The sequence below is a fragment of the Nakaseomyces bracarensis genome (genome assembly GCF_045282275.1).
Source record: "Nakaseomyces bracarensis strain CBM3 chromosome Unknown Scaff11_0, whole genome shotgun sequence".
Taxonomy (NCBI): domain Eukaryota; kingdom Fungi; phylum Ascomycota; class Saccharomycetes; order Saccharomycetales; family Saccharomycetaceae; genus Nakaseomyces; species Nakaseomyces bracarensis.
Genome location: NW_027263957.1, coordinates 198,693 through 217,376, shown reverse-complemented (window position 1 = coordinate 217,376; position 18,684 = coordinate 198,693). Strand labels below are relative to the sequence as shown.

The 18,684-nt window shown below is 36.8% G+C and overlaps 8 protein-coding genes across 8 annotated transcripts; 4 read left to right on the top strand and 4 right to left on the bottom strand.

Annotated features, from left to right (window-relative positions):
- Positions 1–4: 4 nt before the first annotated feature.
- Positions 5–4,546, top strand: STU1 (Stu1p; the record flags this gene model as incomplete). The annotated part of the gene is made up of 1 exon (XM_071053290.1): positions 5–4,546. The coding sequence occupies one exon, from the start codon at positions 5–7 to the stop codon at positions 4,544–4,546; it is 4,542 nt and encodes a 1,513-aa protein (XP_070910698.1).
- Positions 4,547–4,844: 298 nt separating this feature from the next.
- Positions 4,845–6,830, top strand: POL12 (DNA-directed DNA polymerase alpha subunit POL12; the record flags this gene model as incomplete). The annotated part of the gene is made up of 1 exon (XM_071053289.1): positions 4,845–6,830. One exon carries the CDS (start codon positions 4,845–4,847, stop codon positions 6,828–6,830), a length of 1,986 nt encoding a protein of 661 aa, XP_070910697.1.
- A 148-nt stretch (positions 6,831–6,978) lies between these two features.
- IST2 (Ist2p) lies at positions 6,979–9,807 on the bottom strand (the record flags this gene model as incomplete). Its single annotated transcript, XM_071053288.1, has 1 exon — positions 6,979–9,807. The coding sequence occupies one exon, from the start codon at positions 9,805–9,807 to the stop codon at positions 6,979–6,981; it is 2,829 nt and encodes a 942-aa protein (XP_070910696.1).
- Positions 9,808–10,703: 896 nt separating this feature from the next.
- On the top strand, positions 10,704–11,492 carry RNJ42_03123 (pyridoxal phosphate homeostasis protein; the record flags this gene model as incomplete). Its single annotated transcript, XM_071053287.1, has 1 exon — positions 10,704–11,492. The coding sequence occupies one exon, from the start codon at positions 10,704–10,706 to the stop codon at positions 11,490–11,492; it is 789 nt and encodes a 262-aa protein (XP_070910695.1).
- Positions 11,493–11,627: 135 nt separating this feature from the next.
- APL3 (Apl3p) lies at positions 11,628–14,651 on the bottom strand (the record flags this gene model as incomplete). Its single annotated transcript, XM_071053286.1, has 1 exon — positions 11,628–14,651. One exon carries the CDS (start codon positions 14,649–14,651, stop codon positions 11,628–11,630), a length of 3,024 nt encoding a protein of 1,007 aa, XP_070910694.1.
- A 509-nt stretch (positions 14,652–15,160) lies between these two features.
- On the bottom strand, positions 15,161–15,805 carry MRPL16 (mitochondrial 54S ribosomal protein uL16m; the record flags this gene model as incomplete). Its single annotated transcript, XM_071053285.1, has 1 exon — positions 15,161–15,805. One exon carries the CDS (start codon positions 15,803–15,805, stop codon positions 15,161–15,163), a length of 645 nt encoding a protein of 214 aa, XP_070910693.1.
- A 346-nt stretch (positions 15,806–16,151) lies between these two features.
- On the top strand, positions 16,152–17,888 carry URA7 (CTP synthase URA7; the record flags this gene model as incomplete). The annotated part of the gene is made up of 1 exon (XM_071053284.1): positions 16,152–17,888. The coding sequence occupies one exon, from the start codon at positions 16,152–16,154 to the stop codon at positions 17,886–17,888; it is 1,737 nt and encodes a 578-aa protein (XP_070910692.1).
- Positions 17,889–18,364: 476 nt separating this feature from the next.
- MIN6 (Min6p) lies at positions 18,365–18,622 on the bottom strand (the record flags this gene model as incomplete). The annotated part of the gene is made up of 1 exon (XM_071053283.1): positions 18,365–18,622. One exon carries the CDS (start codon positions 18,620–18,622, stop codon positions 18,365–18,367), a length of 258 nt encoding a protein of 85 aa, XP_070910691.1.
- Positions 18,623–18,684: the final 62 nt, after the last annotated feature.

Below are 18,684 nucleotides of genomic sequence, written 5' to 3'. Positions count from 1 at the left end.
GAGAATGGATGTGCGGTTTGAGAAATTTAATGACTTGAACCAGGATGACAAGTGTAAATTGTTACAAACTTTCAAAGGACATGTGAAAAAGGAACTCGTTGATGTGAAAGCGGTACCACTTTATTTTAGAGTTCTACTCCATAATACAACTAATGACCACAGAGTTGATCACAATTTAGAACAAGTGCGACATTCGGCACTATGTTACTTGATTAAACGTGTGGCTATGCAGACTCCCTCATATTTCCAGGATCCCTTGGTAGTTCGAGATACAGTCGGGCATTTGTTACTAGATATGCCTGGGCTTGTCGATAACAATCGCAATACAAAGAGAAAATACGAGGATGAAGATAATGATAACGGAGATTTTGGTGGAAGTATTAGTGATTATAACAACAACAATATCCGTCAACAACATGAGAATCTTGGAAATGATATCTATGTGAGTAAGAGAAAATTTTGGATGCCTGCAATTAAAGCTGTAGAGGCTATATATCATGTATCCGAAGCACTGGTGGTGAGCACAATGCATAATCTCCTCCGATCAATAGTTGAAGTTCCTGAAAAAGACTGGCCTCAGAAATTTAATAATGTGTTGTTGGCTATGGTAGAAATTAGCTCCAGTAATAAAAAGCCATCTATAATTGATAGCGTGGTACCAACGATTAGTTCTACACTCAACGCAGTAAAATTGAACTCAGAATCAGAACTCACCCAGGAGGTTAAAACAACGCTGGATCTCGTAGCAGATATGTTGATAGACTACATACCTGGGGATAGGCCGTTAGAGTTTATACAGACATTGAAGAATAGCGAAATGTGTAAATATTTAGAGGACAAACTTATCCATAAAAACACCCAGGAAACTATATCAAACCACAGCACACAAGAACAAGAAGAAGAAGACATGGGCAGAAATTTAATTGCCAATGTTTCTCAAGACAATGATTCAGTATTTCAGGTTAATACGGAGATAGAATCGCTATTAAAAGAGTCACTTCCGCCAAATTTCAATAACTATAATATCTCAACACCAACCACACGTGCATCTCTGATAATATATGAATCATTAGATCATTTTCAATCAGATTTAGATAACTTATTATCACCATTCTCAGGACCAAAAGAGACGGAGCAAAACTGGAAACTTAGACAAGCAAATATAATCCAATTACGAAAATGTCTTGAATATAATAAATCCGAGGATAGCTCCGTGATACGATACGAACCCGAGGGGGTTGTCGCATTATTCAAAGAAATTCTACTAATTGAATCTATCTCTAAGGGTATAGTATCACTTCGCACAACGTTGTCATTTGCAAGTTGTCAACTACTGAAAGACATCATAATCATTTTTCATGCATATCTACCAAGCAATATGATAGACCAGATTTTTAATATATTCAAAAACCAGTTATCATCGACAAAGAAAATCACTTCTCAAATAGCCTCTCATTGTATTATTGTACTTTTGGCTAACCTAACGCATTTCAGCAATCGTCTATTTCAAAATTCATTTGTCTTAATAAATAGTAAAAATTTATCCTCCCGGTATTGTTCGAGTCTATTCTTAAAGATTCTTATTCTTAGATATCATAACAGTCAGAAATTCGATTCTAATCTAATATATATGGAAGAATGGCTAAAAAAGGGCTTAACAGACTCACAGACCGTGGTACGGGAATCGATGAGAATAACATTTTGGTACTTTTATAAGTGTTATCCTATTAATGGAAAGAAAATATTAACGTCAGGGCTAACTCCTCAACTTAAAAAAGCTATCGAGTTGGCCATACCACAACACTTGGATATACAGTACCAGCCTTCGGCGTCGATTGCCTCAGGAAGGACATCAAATACTTCTTCTAGGAGATCTAGTTTGATCGGACAAAAAAGGTTCCCTAGCTATGCACAACCAACACAATCATCAGTTCTACAAAAAAACATTAATAATAGCAATGGATCACCAATTGCTAACGTTAGATCAACTAGTGCCTATTCTTCTAGGGAAAATGAAAGTCAGCTAAATGGAACTAGCCTGAACAATAGACTAAATCATGTCACAAGGAAATCTAGTGCGCCAATTCCGATACAACGTGTACAAGCGGAGAGATCTGGCGTAGAGAAAAGAAGCGGTTCACCTCCAATCACAACGACTCCTAGTCACAAAAGGGATATATCTATCGACCTTAGCGAGGAAATTAGTGCTAAAGATTCTAATATTTTAACGAAAAAATATATTGAAAATGCCTTACAAGCTCATAATGAAAATAAAATACCTGTTTCTATTAAATCAGATGCAAATCAATTGACCGACCTTTACAAAATGTTTGATAATATCGAAAATACGGAAGATCTAACAGTTATACAAATTAAAGAAGCTTTACAGGATTTTTTCCTTTTTATCAAGAGTTATGATGTTCAAGGAATTGATATTAAGAGATTAATACAGCCATTACGAAAGATAATGATAAAATCACCTTATGATTTGAAGCCTCTGTTAAAGATGAGCTGGTTTGCCAGCCAATTTGACCTTTCTTATTTAATTGAACTCTATTCGATTAATAACCTTTCAATTGAAGAACTATTCCATGTGTTACCTTCTAATTCAGTTCAAACTTTACGTTCATGTATCTCGATCATTGATAATTTGGAAACTCCACGTCAGGCCAAGGAATTGGAAAATAATGAAAATGAAACGGGTACTTTCACAATGCTTTCCTTATACTACTTAAAGTTCCGCAAATTTTTTTACAACTACACGTTTAGAATTATTAAAAGCGTTATAGAAAATAAATTTAGGAAGTTACAAGAACACTTACCTACTGGGTTAATTTCTGAGCTGATTAAGCTGTTCTATCAAATATTTGGTAAAGAATTTGATCTACAGATTTATTATGAAACCTTCTATTCCTTTTACAAATATAACAAGCAAGTGTTTATTGATATTTCACGAGAACTACCATTATTTCCTACTGTTTTCAAAGTATGTAATGAGCTCAATGAACGTAATGAAGCCTTCAATGCTAGTGATATTTTGGTTAGAGAAAGGACTTCAATCGAAGACGGTGTGAAGGAGGAAAATACTGAAGAAGTTCACATACCCAAAGATGATGAATATAAACAGTATATGGAGATGACAATGGTTAATCCTTTTGGGAAAGAAGGAAACCAGAGAACTCCCAGCAGTGGGAGTGTTGTTCATAACCCTAGTATATCGGAAGAAGCGGACGTAGATTCGGGTTTGAAAATGAAAAGAAAGATTGGTGAAGATGACACTATAGGTTTAAATTTACTAGCTGATGAGCCAAGGCTAACTGAGATGACTAAAATTGTTTTCACAGGAATTCCTGGGAATAAGAAACAGAAAACTGAATCTGACGGTGATACAAACACTGAAAAACGTATTAGTAGTGTCGAAATAGCTGATATTTTTAATGGCAAAAGTGAATTTTCTCATGAGAATAATGTGGCAAATGAACCAACAGTTAAATTCAGCATGGATCCTCCAAAAGTAATTTTGAAAAGCAAGGAGCAATCAAAACCACCTGCTAACCAAAGGTCCGTGGTTAAAAAGGAAAGCCCGGATACTAATGACGATATAAATCGTATAAATTCAGGGTCTCAACCTATCATAGAAGATAATAATTCTAACTCTAATATTGAAGAAGAAACGATTTCACCTTTTGTGAAACATCTTAACGATTGTCCTGTTACATTGCTTGAAATTCTTCAATTAGTAATGAGATGCACCCACAATAAAATTAGCAACAACCCTGAGGAAGATTTTAATAGAATGCAAAAATCATTGGAAAGAATAAAATCAAGAGGTTTTACGATGAAGCATATAGATGATATTATCAGACCTCTGCTTTCCTTTGAGTCAAATACAACTTTACGGAATTGGCTGGAAGATAACGGAGGTTACCAAGAGTTGTTGGATCTGGTTACTACCATACTCCAATCTTTGAGTAATTCTGATCAGTTTCCAGCAAAATTATTTATGAGATCAATGGTTCTCACGCATTGTTTAATAGTGCTTAATACTTTGATAAAAGAGGCATTGACACTAAAATCGAGCCAATTTCATAGCATATGGGATCAAATCATTACTATATCAGGTACTTTAACTGATGATACTTCAGCTCTATATGGTTTATTTAAGGAGGTTAGAAAGCAATTAATTACGCAAGATTTCTTTGATAGCAAAGCCATCACTAGAATTCTGAATATCTTGATGACGGAAATTCAAGATGAGAAAAGTACTATGGAGATATTTCTAATTGACACTTTGGCTGAGATTATTGAGCAGAATCCACTGTGGACTTCAAAGACGTATCGACTCATGGAAATAGTTCAAAGCGTTGCATACATGGTAGAGAGCAAGAATGCCAAAGTTCGTAATTCTTGCTTCCGAGTTCTTATTTCAATCTATAAATTACAAGAAGGTAGAAGCTCCAGTTATAAACAAGAAGTAAAAGAACTGTACCAATGTCTCCCTGATAAACTGGTGTCATTAGTTGAGCAATACTCTCAGTTCCTATGAACTTATATAAAGTGATATAATGTTTGACATGAATTTGAATATTTTTATATTGATGTTCTATTATATTTCAGGGTAAACTCTTGCAACACGAAAACGCGTCAAAATGAAGATTTCTTACTATTTTTTTTTTTTAGTATTTTTCTCAATTAAAGCATATAATATAATAATAATAATAATAATGATAAGATGAGTAGATGAGCATATAAAGGAGATATAGGTCGAAATTCTCATTAAGTATACTTTCAATCAAATACTTTAAAATTCTGTTATTTTATTGAAGTTTGAAGGCATAGAGACCATGACTGCGAGTGAATCACTAGTGGCTCAATTTGGGCCAGAGGCCAAGAACACCTCAATAATAACTGTACTTGAAAATCTGATGCAGCTGCATTCATTAGATGTTGAAGAACTTTATATTAGGTGGGAGCAGTTTTCATATCAGCGTCATGAAAAGCAGACAGAACTAACACTAAAAAATTTGGACGCTTTCAAGCAGTTTCTACAGCACCAGATAGAAAAGAAATCTACACAGGTATCATCTGCTATAAAGAAACCCAATGGAATTAAGAAAACAAAACCTATAAGAAGTTTGAACTCTAGCCCTGCTTTTGGTTTTAATATTCCCAACACACCAACATTGAAGAAAAGAAAATTACAGGGCAGATCTACTGAAGTAAAACAAGAAAGCTCCTCCTCTAAACTAGAATTCAATTCGGATGATCGTTTGGATGAAAAGCCTATAGTGCAATCTTCCCCATTTGGTAGCACCATCAAAAATGAATCAGGAGCAAATACGCCCTTGAAATTGAGAGAGTCGAATAAGCTCTTGGATTCGTTAAATCCTGAGAGTATCGAAGTAGCAGATGGTATTGATCTAGATTCAGATATCCAAGATAAGAGAGTGAATATCTCTCCATTTTATGACCCTAAAAAATACAGATTTAGAACGATGAGGCAGAAAATTCAAGAGGCTGCCGATGTCCTGGATGATCAAATTGAGACATTTTATGATATCTTTAATAACCATTACAAATTAACTAGCACCGATTTTGCAGACCCAACTGTACAGTCGCAATCTGAGGTATATGCGGTTGGTCGTATTGTACCGGATTCTACTCTTTCAGAAGGATTTCCAAATGTTAACGCGATTGCATTAGAGACATCAAGAAACCATGGTATCGGTAGAAGAATACGGCTAGATCTTAGCGAAATTAAAGAAGTTTCATTATTCCTAGGTCAGATAGTGGCTATAAGAGGCAAAAATGCAACAGGTGAATACTTTAAGGTAGAGGAAGTCTTGTCAATGCCATACCCTGACTCTCCTGTTTCTACGAGTGAAGAGATCCAAGAAATTCAAAGCAATATGGATAATACTCCAATGAAAGCTGTTATAACTTCAGGTCCCTATACTTCTGATGAAACTATTGATTTCGAGATATTATCAAATTTCATAGAAAGGCTGAACACAGATATTCGACCACATGTTGTCGTCATGTTTGGTCCCTTCTTAGATATCACGCATCCCCTTATCGAGCAAGGTAAGCTCCCTATATTTCCAGGTATTAAATCACAACCAAGAAATCTAGATGAGATTATCCAGAAAGTGCTAGTACCAATATTAAAGAAAATAGACTCCAGAATTCAGGTCGTTTTAATGCCCTCGACTAGAGATGTCTTCTCCAAACATGCAGCTTACCCACAAGATTCTTTTGATAGAAAGAATTTGCAATTACCCAAGAATTTCAAGTGTTTCGCTAATCCATCAACATTCCAATTAAATGAGGCATTCGTAGGATGTTCTAATGTTGACATATATAAAGATATGAAAGAAATAACAAAAGGTGGAGCTACATCAATGCGAAATCGTTTCGATCGAGTAACTGAACACGTACTACAGCAACGCCGTTATTATCCAGTCTTTCCAGGTGGAACAAGAAAACAGGTAATAGGTAAAGACAATAATGGTAAGAATATATATGAACATATTTCTGGGGCTGATTTAGATGTACCATATTTACCTCTAACTGAATTTGTCGGAGGTTTCACACCAGACATCCTGATTATTCCAAGTGAATTACAACATTTCGCCAGAGTGGTTCAAAATGTTGTTGTCATAAATCCAGGAAAGTTTGTTTTGCCCAAGGGCGGTAATGGTTCCTTTGCCCAACTTACTGTCACGTGCCCTGATCTTGAAAGCGGAGACCTAACTAAAATCGAGTCAGATGAGACCACATACTTACACAATGTTTGGAAACGTTCCAGAGTTGATATTCTAACAAGTTAAAAGATTTAACTTTTCATCTTAGTTTTCAAAATAGTATTTGAATTTCGAAAAAAATACAGATTTATTTGCATAATTATGTCATATTTAATATTTGTAGGGTATTTTAAGTAAAGGTATTTCTTAGTTTACAGAGGAATTTACTACATTATCACAATTTCTTTTTTAATTTATGCAATAGTCCTTTCTTTTTGTGAGAACTTGTTGTGCTATTAGTGGAGTCACGATTAGATGACTTTTCACGTGGGATTGATTGACGCTCTATATTTTGACGCTCTGCTGTAGTGCCTGAGTGAAGACTGTTTTGTCCAGAAACAGAAACCTTTGATACAGATTGTTTTGACTCTGGCTTAGAATATCTTCTTGAAGATGGAGTGATAGGCTTGGCTGCCGGTTGATAATCTCTGCCAAACTGCTGAGTAGCGGTGGAAGGTTGTAAAGACTTTTGTGAGCTAATATGGCGAATACCATTACTAGTACCTGGGATAGTAGTAACCTTAGGTTCGTCATGGTCGGTATTAAGAGCTGTAGTGGCTGCTGCTGCAGCTAGTGGTACAGTGGCTAGTGGGTGCTCCTTTTTAGAGCTAACTGAAATTGGCTGAGAAGCAGGTTTGTTGACTGTGGCTTTAGCTGGGTTGTTTGCATGAACACTGGAGACATATGAACCGTTAACGCTGGCTTTCTTAGAACTGTCATTGGAATTACTCATTTTACTTGGTTTGATCTCTAAACCCTCTTTGCTAAATCTTTGGTCGTAATTCTTCGATGTTGGAATTGTAGAAGGTAAGGTAGCTCCTGCTACACTGACATCTGCTTCGGTATCAATCGAGTTGCTGGTGTTGGTGGTAGCTGGTCTGTTCATATTTTCGGTACCATTTCCAAATGGTATATCCATTGCCATTGGCATAGGTTTTTGCATAGGGATAGTTTCTTTGATCTGCATTGTATCGTTATCCTTCTTCGTTTTCATGGCTCCATTACTTTCTATAGTTTGCGTCGAATTATTGTTGTGGTAAACGTCGGTCAATGTAGTAATAGGAACGGGAGTGCTTTGTTTAGGTGGTTGTTCAGTAGGTTCTGGAGTAACGTCTTCCATAGCTTTGTAATTCTTGGATTTTTCAATGACATCGGAAAGGTCAATACTCTTTTTAGTTTGCAAAGGCTTGTGTGTAACCACTTTTGGAACAATACCATTAGAGTTAGTCTTACCCAGTGAAATTAAGAAGTTACTGATAAAGTAGTAAATTACAATTGACAAATGCTCTATGAAAATAGTAAATAGTAACAACGATGTCCATTTAAAGGTAAATGGAGATTTGTTGTACCATGAGTCACGTTTTTCCAGTATATTAGATTTGCCTACACCTGGGATAGCACAATTTCTGTACATGAATGTAATGGTAGGGCCAATTATTGTACTCAACCAGGTGATGATGACCAATAACAAATTCCAGGAGCTGGTGGATTTCTCGACCAGAACCTCTTCAAATTCATCATTTTCAGCAATGTTAGGGAAACCTTTTGGAGTACACTTCTTCAAAGCTCTCCACATATCAGCCTTATAAGTCAAAATGTTGAAAAATACGTACAAAGAAGGGGACAATGGCCATAAAACTGAGAACATTGCTACAAAACCGAATTGAATGATAACTTTCCTGTAATTGACATCCACATCAAATTCACCCCATGGACCAGTACTATACGAAGCCACTTTATTCCATCTCTTTAATTCACCAGGGTACTCCTCCTTGATAATATTGGAACTAGAGATTGAAGCCTTTTGTGAGTCCTTCTTAGATATTTTTGACATGACGACAGGAAGAAGTTTCTCCAAGACCATAGGCAGAATATTATCCATGGCAAATGCCACAACTTGACTTGTAACGGTGAAAAAGAAAATTTGTGATTTATACCTAGCAGTGTTAATCTGGAAATCATGGTCAATTGTTCTTAGGTGGTGACTTTCAGCCCAGCTGACAACACTGTCCTTCAACTTTGCATTAAATAGGTAACCAAATGGTAGGTATAGGAATAGGGTGATTAATAGAGGTGTATAGTTAACAAAGAATAGGAGTACAAAGTTTTTCTCCATTCTAGAAGTCTTTGGGTTTGGACTATTTTCCCAGTTGACAAATTTATCAACGAAGAATTTGTTATAAATCATAGTTAGCACATTAGTGATAACAGCCAAAAGAACAGTGGGGATTAAAGAGGTAATGGATGCAAATGGGCCATCATAAATTTGAGTAAAGAAAATCTCAATACTAAAACACATTAATTGACAGCAGATTAGGGTCACAGCGAATGCCAATGCAACAGGTGCAAAAGAAGTCTTCTTCAAAAGCACACTTGTTGGGTCATCATAGTGGTTGGAGTTATCATTCGTTAAGTTGTTAACAGGTTGTGAGTGTGGGAACATTGAAGTGTACTTCTTCTTCTTCTTGTATACCCAGTATGAGGTAAACGACATCGCCCAAACGAGCAAAGCAGCGGCATAGTATGGGTTAAATTCCCATGGGTCTTTGTTACTGGAATAACGGACAAATATACCAAAGAAAGCCATTGGCAGTTGCCATTTAATGTAGTTTCTGAAGAACGCAAAATACAGAGATTGCTCGGCATCCCCGGTTAGAGTATACATGTCCAAGAAATCGGCATCCGTTGGTAACGACAAGAAGTTCCCCTTAACGTTCTTCTTGTACAGCGCATCGATACGCTTAGTTATTTCATTGTCATAGATTGGAATGACCTTCTCCACTGTAGGTATAACATTTTTAATGTTCCTAAGACACCCTGCAATGTCCTCAAAATCAGTCAAGTCAAACCTGGTGAACGCATAGATTGTATTATCCTCCTTCCCGGGTCTAGTAACAATGCGGAGCCCTCTACTATTCAACTCACTCACTAGCTGCGTCATATTCTTCTCCGTGTTCTTCAACACAATCACGCAGTTGGGATCCAACTGCTGTAAAGACTCCATTTTATTTGCTTGTTTTTTTTATTTGTTTTTTCCTTTGTTGTTGTTTTATTTTTATTTTAATGTCTCTTCTTTTTATTCTATAAGAATGTTTTGCTTAATTACTTTATTAGTATAGCTAAGCCAATGCAGCGCTAGTTTTCTTATTATTATATTAGATGAGATATTCGTGGATGTATTAATTCTTAGAATTGTTACTCCCCAGTCCCAGATCGAGGTACGTCACTGATACAGACAATTGAATTAGGAAGTAAAAAGACTGTCAGCTATGCTCTCCCCCCCTACGTCTATAATTTCCGAGATTGCAATATAACGGGTTCGAGGAGTTTCCCTTAATTTGTTTATCCTTTAAATATTTTTCTTCTGCTCTAATTGCTTTTTTTTTTTTTTCGTTTGTTGTTTTTTTGGTCAGTCATGTAGTCGTTACAGGTGATAATATGCGTGACATCATATAACTTGGCAAGTATTATTGGATATTGAGTTTTTAATATTTAGATATTATTTTGGTATACTAGTATTTACATCAATGTGATTAAGGTCTGATAACGGTTACTTGTGTCGTTAATACTGTATTATTGTTTGGTAGGTGTTTTTTTGTGGGTTTGAGGGTGTGTGTACCTTCTTCTATTTCTCTTAATTTTGATTGGCTGTTTTCTGGCATTATTACAAACAATGAAATTCTGAACTTATATTTATTTGTGGGTTTATATGTCTTGTCGTTTGATAATATAATTATGTTGATGATTTGCCTAGTCATTGCGATATAGCATCACCTACGTTTGGGTGTCACGCTTTTCTAGGGTAATTAAAAGGTGCTTTCACAACCAAAACTATAAAACTCATGCTTTGGGATTACTTGTTTAAATCTGTATTGATATATTTCTATGAGTAGTTTGTAAATGTTTAGAAGGTCAGTAAGAAGTATCATGTCCTCTGTTAAGCCTATAGCATATGAGAATGCCAGAAAGGAGCAATTGATTGAGCAGTTCACTGCTGTCAAGGGTATGGTTGATGCAGAAGTGCCTAGTGGAAGTAACAAGGTTCTGCTGCTCGCAGTTTCCAAGTTAAAACCAGCCAGTGACATCCAGATCCTATATGACTATGGTGTGCGGGATTTTGGTGAGAACTACGTGCAGGAGCTAATAGAAAAGTCACAGCTACTTCCACAAGACATCAGATGGCACTTCATCGGTGGGCTACAGAGTAACAAGTGTAAAGATTTGGCTAAGGTGGTTAACTTACACACTGTGGAGACTGTTGACTCATTGAAGAAGGCTAGGAAGCTGAATGAGGCCAGAGGTAAATACCAACCAGAGTGCGAAGCCATCTCTTGTAATATCCAAATCAATACCTCGCAAGAGGACCAAAAATCAGGACTAGTGAGTGAGAAGGAAATCTTTGAGATAGTAGAGTTCTTCAAGTCCGAAGAGGCTAAGTACGTGAAACTCAACGGGTTGATGACAATTGGATCCTGGGATGTTTCACATGATGACACCAACGAGAACAAGGACTTCAGCAAACTAGTGGAATGGAAACAGAAGATTGACTCAAAGTACGGAACTGAGTTGAAACTATCTATGGGTATGAGTGCTGATTTCAAACAAGCTATCAAACAAGGTACTTCTGAGGTTAGAATTGGTACAGATATCTTCGGTACTAGACCACCAAAGAATGAGGCTAAGATATAATAGACATGCGGTAATAGTATTTGAAATTCTATATATAGTATATACAGATTTTGAACTAGTTTTATCTAAATATTAATATTATATTATTATTGTCATTATTATTAGATATATGACATTAAACTTGAAAAGCTTTGTTCAAGATGATAATGCATATTTAATATTTGTAGCTATATAACTGACAAGATCACCAGCAACAGTTGTCTTACATGTAATGCTGATAAAATTGTCTTCATCGCTTCTGATTTTCCCTAAACAACCAAAACTACCATCTGTCTTGGTATGGATAATACCTCCGAAAAATATAGTGTTTGGAACATTCGTTTGCTCAACAATATCGAACCCAATTCTCTTTATTGTTTGTACTATATGTTGCAGATTTTCTTCCACAGTTAGAGAATCCTTTGACATTTTGGGCTTCACTCTCTCAAATACATACTCTCCAGATTTACCAAGGGCATTACCCATAGCTTTCCACCTTGAAACAAATTGAACTAGTGTTAGTTTCTGTTCAATAGCATTACTAGCCTTTAACGTGGTACTCATACCAATACCTAATTTCAGGTTTACTGTGGAGGAACTACCACCACAGTTGAAATGAATAGATACGATTGGACTATGTTCAGAAGAAAATTCTTTCCTAACAACAACTTCAAAGCTTTGATCTATTCTTTTCTTTGGTAGCATATTTAATCCGGATGGGATTGTTATATTCTGAATAAAGTATTCAGGATTATCCTGCGTGTGGTAAGGAATCAAAGTTGATGTGAAGCCTGAAATTTCCCAGTCTGATTCATTAATATATGTTAATGATACTTTTATTAAATGTGGTTCATCAATATTTGGGTAATCTATTCTGAATAGAATCTTGATCAATGATGAACTATAAAAGATACCCCTCTTATAGGCAAACATTCTAGAAAATCCCTCTCTCCAATTAGTGACAAGTAACTGATTGTTGTAGTATGTTTCTTGTTTGTTAGTATTTTTATCAGGAGAACCTTCATTTGTAACTGAAGTTGCATTAGTAAAGGGATCTGACATATCACCTGTGTTGGGTACAGATGTGTTCCTAGAATCATCAGCAACACCAAGACCATTTGATTTTTGAAGTGAGCCCAAACGCCTCAATAGTGGATTCGTTGTAGAATTAAATGGGGGAATTGGTTGAAATAGGATGTCTACCATATTAGGATTTCCATTTAACTTTGATATTCTGATAATATTTAGATATTCATAAGATCTGGTTTGTAATTCAATATCTAAAGAGCTTAACTCCATTTGAAAAAGTTTTACAGCACCTGTGTAAACTAAGTCTGATATTTTGTACAATTTCATTACAGTCGTCAATATCATCGCTTTTGCCACATTTGAGACAGTGAAATACTTGTCTGTAAAAAGGTTAAAAAGATCACCTGGAGGAATAATATCAGTAATTTGGTCAGCATACTCACCTAGAAGGAAAGCCCCTGTCTTGACTAGTGGCTCAGATGTTTGTGGAGCTTTGAAGTATTCCAATAATTGCTCACATGTAACTCTTTGTAGCATATGATTATTAACAACAATTTGACATAGTCTTTGCCAAATTTCATCATCATTAACTGTTGTTAATGAAGGCAATGATAAAAGTTTCAAAGAGGTTGTGACAAACCAGTTTGGATCTGTTGCAAATTTCTCGACCAGGATAGCTATTTTAACCGCAATATCAGATTTTATGTGAGGATCGGCAATGTGCTTTGATGATATAATATAGTTCAGCAGCTGATCAGCTATGGTTTTTATATTCAATGAGTCCGTAAAAATATATAACAGATCAACTATTTTTCTAAGAATTGAAGAATCTCTTTCATTGCCCAATAACTGAAAAATCATCTCTAAATTTTGTGATCTAATAGCATTCATAGCTGAGTTACCCAGTATGGCACATAACTTGATCAATGAGTCTAATGCTAGGTAGCGTATGTTAATTTGGCCTGAAGTCAAAAGTTTGCACAATGCAGTTACTGAGTCAGTCACTGCTTCATCTGAGGGGTCTAATTTTGGGGCAAAGTTGATTAAAGAAAAGAGAACTGTATTTTGAACAATACGTTCCATAGGATCATTAGCTGGTCGTGTACCTAATTGAATAGCTTCAGATATGCACATTCGTAATTTATTCAATATTTCTGGGTTCATTGTACTTGTATGAAGTAGGAGACCTGTTTGGTTTAATGAGTCTTCTGTTGACGAAACTATTAGAACATTTAGAAGGGATACTACTTGTGTGATAATCCATGGGTTCGGAAGATTGGCGAATTTAAATTCTAAAGGAAATTGATTAGAGTTTGGTGAACTGCCTACGACCACACAGTTATATAGAATTTGAGTCAATTGAGGTACTAGTCTAGTACAAGCACCGGCATCGATGTGTATGGCGATGTAATGGATGAGGGGAAGGGCAGCTAATGTTAGCCTGTAGTTCTCCCTATCGTCTAACAAACTCAATATCCTTTGTATCCATATCTGTTTGCGCTGCGCTTCATCTGTTAATATGGTAGGATTCTTCTTTAATAAAGTCAAGAACGCCAGGACTGACTTCTTCTTTAAGTATATAGTCGATGTTGGTGATCTCAGTATTTGGAAGACCTCCGAAATGATATCTTCATTTCTTGCAAATTCTCCAGTTAGTGAACCTGCAACCCCCACGAAATTTAGGGCTAACGCAACAAAGTTCTCATCATCCTGTCTCAAATCTAGCAATGTTTGGTACAATACCTCCTCGTTTATCTTTTCAACCACGGATTTGTGTTCATATAGCAGCTCCAATGTCATATACGCCATATACTTCTCAGAATAGACCTTCGATTTCAGGAGTTGTACCACCTGATCCAACCCGAATAGAATATCATTAAGCTTCGTAGTATTCGATGTAATATATATGTACGCCAGCTTTGCAATGTATTTCTTCCGTTGGTACCCACCAACCTTGTCCTGATTTTTAGGGCCTCTTTGACCATGTGCATTGAAGTTCTGTTTGATCTTCGTTATCTCCGCCTGTATACGCCTCTCCTGATCTTGTAAATGTGGAGCAGTCCGCAGGTCTGCAATAAATAACTGTAGACCCTTTATTGTACTGTTACTACTGCTGGAAGGCGTAACACCAGCCAACTTCTTCCTATCCATTCTGGTTGTTTTTTATAACAAATTTAATTGACCCTATTTTACAATATCTCCCAAGCCAATTCTAACACCGAATTGAGGAGTTTAATAATACTTTAGATAAACCAGCTTGCAATAATAATAACAATTAAATATATATATAACTCGGATCGTACTTCCAGTTGTCCCAAACACTTTAAGCTTTAAAATGTCAACAATGTTGATCTTCCCAAAGCTCGCTTTGTCCCAAAATCCGACGATGCCGAAATAATTCTGTCAATAATATAATTAAAATTTTAAAATTTATTGTGTTATTTACAAATATAAAACGAATGCAATAAAGCTAGTCAATTGCTTCCATGCCATGCTATTTGCCTCTCCTTTGCCAAGCCTACTAGCTCTTCTCTTCATTCCTCTCTGGTTGTTCTTTTTTAAGCTTATCTTCAATATATACAAGAATTTGATGTAAAAATATTAGCATAAGAATTTATTCGTTGGGGAAAGGAGTAGGGGGTAGGAATAAAATTGCTATTTTAACGTCCTCTGTATAGTTTATATTCAGGATCCTGAGATTTCAGTACATTTATATGTCTCTTCGTAGGCTTCTTTTCAAGTTTCTCGAAGTAATTGACCTTGGGATCGAGTTTTGGGTTCTTAAAGCTATGTAGCCCAACTCTGGTTAAGGATTTACGGGACACAAACTCATAGACACCAGGTAACTTTGTACCGGCTTTCCTAAACGCCTCACGGGCCACTCTTTCATGTAAGTTGTCACCAGACATCTCAAACAAGATCTTTCCCGTGGGGACCCGCACCATCCAGTGGTCAAATGCACCTTTACCTTTACCCATACGAGTCTCATTACCCTTGATACACACCGCAATGTTCGTGCACAGCCTCTTCCACAACTGACCATTGTTCAGCGGCCTCACATAACGCATGATCGCATTGTCGGCCTCCTTCAACTGCTCTGCAGTCAATCGAACACCCTCACTCTTCAATCTAATACCATACTGCCCAAACTGCAACGTAGAACCCTTGGTAGACCCCCCAGTACGCACAGGAACACGCCCTTTCTGCTTCTTCTGCTGCTCCTTATACCTAGGCGCATACTCATGCGACCACCGCACACTCATAAACCGAAACCCACTAGGACGACCAACTCTACTCAAGAACATGACACCTATTTTGTTTTTTATCCTCTTACGATGTCTCCAATAAAGATAGTTGAGATCAAAAGAAAGCTAGTCAAATAGTATCCCTGCTATTGACCATTCTCTCTTCTTAAACTTGTCTCCTCTAATACTTCCTAACGACACAATCACATGTTTTTCCACTTTGACAAAAAAAATTTTTTTTTTTTTTTTTTGCGATGAGCTCATCGCTTGCCAATATTGGCCCAAAGTATTGAATTTCATAGATATTGATTATATGAATATCTGTTCCTTTAGTTTATTATTTTTGTTGCAGTGAGTTAATTAAGAAAATAATCCAAAAAAAGGTAATAGATTAAATAATAGAAAGATGAAGTACGTTGTTGTTTCTGGTGGTGTTATTTCTGGTATTGGTAAGGGTGTTCTAGCCTCATCTACTGGTATGTTGCTGAAGACCCTGGGTCTGAAGGTTACTTCTATCAAGATTGATCCATATATGAACATTGACGCTGGTACCATGTCTCCTCTGGAACACGGTGAGTGTTTTGTTCTTAACGATGGTGGTGAGACCGATTTGGACCTTGGTAACTACGAGCGTTATTTGAATGTCACATTGACTAAAGACCACAACATTACCACCGGTAAGATATACTCCCATGTGATTGCAAAGGAGAGAAAGGGTGACTACTTGGGTAAGACTGTCCAAATTGTACCACACTTGACTAACGCCATCCAGGATTGGATCGAGCGCGTCTCGCGTATTCCAGTGGATGACACTGGTATGGAACCTGATGTGTGTATAATCGAACTTGGTGGTACCGTCGGTGACATTGAGAGTGCCCCATTCGTTGAAGCACTAAGACAATTCCAGTTTAGAGTCGGTAAGGACAACTTCGCCCTGATTCATGTTTCTTTGGTTCCTGTGATCCACGGTGAACAGAAGACCAAGCCTACTCAAGCAGCAATCAAGGATCTAAGGTCTCTAGGTCTAGTGCCAGATATGATCGCATGTAGATGTTCTGAAACTCTAGAGAAGGGTGTTATCGAGAAGATCGCCATGTTCTGCCACGTCGGTGCTGACCAAGTTGTCAACGTCCATGACGTCAACTCCACATACCACGTTCCACTACTTTTGCTAGAACAAAGGATGATCGATTACTTGCACCACAGACTAAATCTAACTGAGATCACATTGACCCCAGAAGATAAGGAGAGAGGTAACAATCTACTGCAGAGATGGAAGTCCATGACCTCTAACTTTGACGCCTCCATGGACACAGTTAAGATTGCCCTTGTTGGTAAGTATACCAACTTGAAGGACTCCTACCTATCAGTTATCAAGGCCCTAGAACACTCCTCCATGAAGTGTCGTCGTAAGCTGGAGATCATGTGGGTCGAGGCCACAGACCTAGAACCAGAAACTCAAGAGAAGGAGAAGGCTAAATTCCACGAAGCCTGGAACAAAGTTAGCACCGCTGATGGTATCCTAGTACCAGGTGGTTTCGGTTCCAGAGGTACTGAAGGTATGATGCTAGCGGCCAGATGGGCTCGTGAGAACCACATTCCATACCTAGGTGTCTGTCTAGGTCTACAAATCGCTACCATTGAGTTCGCCCGTAGTGTCCTAGGCGTCAAGAACGGTAACTCCGCTGAATTCTTCCCTGAATTGGACGAATCCGAACAGATCGTTGTCTTCATGCCTGAAATCGACAAGGAAACCATGGGTGGTTCCATGAGACTGGGTTTGAGACCAACTTACTTCCAAGAAGGTACCGAATGGTGCGCCATCAAGAAATTATACAGTAATGCCAACTCCGTTGAGGAAAGACACCGTCACCGTTACGAAATCAACCCAGACTATATCGAACGTCTAGAAGAAAACGGCCTGATCTTTGTCGGTAGAGACGAGACTAACAAGCGTTGTGAAATCCTGGAATTGAAGAACCACCCATACTACGTGGCTACACAATATCACCCAGAATACACATCGAAGGTCTTAGACCCATCCAAGCCATTCTTGGGTCTAGTCGCCGCCTCTTCTGGTATCCTAGAAGATGTCATCGCCGGTAAGTACGAATTCGGTGGTGAAGGCAAGTCTGACTTCTAAACTAAAAGAAGTCAATATATACTTCTATGAAAGAATTGTTTTTTGGAGGATAGTATTTTTCACATTTTTAACTTTTTTTTTAATCTGAAAGTCCCCATCAATTACATTGTACATTATCGTTTTAATAATAGGAGGAGAGAACTGAATTTTATTTCATCAAACCAAAAAGGTCGCATTTTATAATCTTTTCCTAAATTAATTAATTTTTTTTTTTAATTGCTGAAATCCAATCATCTTTCTATATTATGTAAAAAATAAAAAATTATATCATTCTATTATAAAATAGCATTTCCTATTCATTATCTGGATTTATTAATATTTACACAACCACTAAATTGATTAATTATTGATCATCTCCCTCTTCTGATTTTTTTATTTTAAATACTTGATCAGTTGAAATTGGTTATTATATTGAGCTTGTTAACAAAACATAAAATACTAAAGGAATATATAAGTTAGATAAGAGTTTGTAAATATTATTTCTTAGGTTTCTTCTTTACTTCTGGCACCGGAAGCAATATCAAATAGAGTGTACTGGAAACGATCATTCCAGTGAACAGCCACATCAGAATCGACTCCGGTTTCCGGACAATCTTCTGAATGAAATCTATCACAGGGTTATCAACAAAAAACCCCATTATTGTATTATATATAGTTCTTATTACAGCGAATATATATTCTAGATATATATACATTTGTTCCAGTCCTCTTATATATAATAAACACACACCCATGTTTTCATTATTAATCCTTTTATTCTATAGAAGTTCCCTTATACTTCCCCTTATTAAAAATA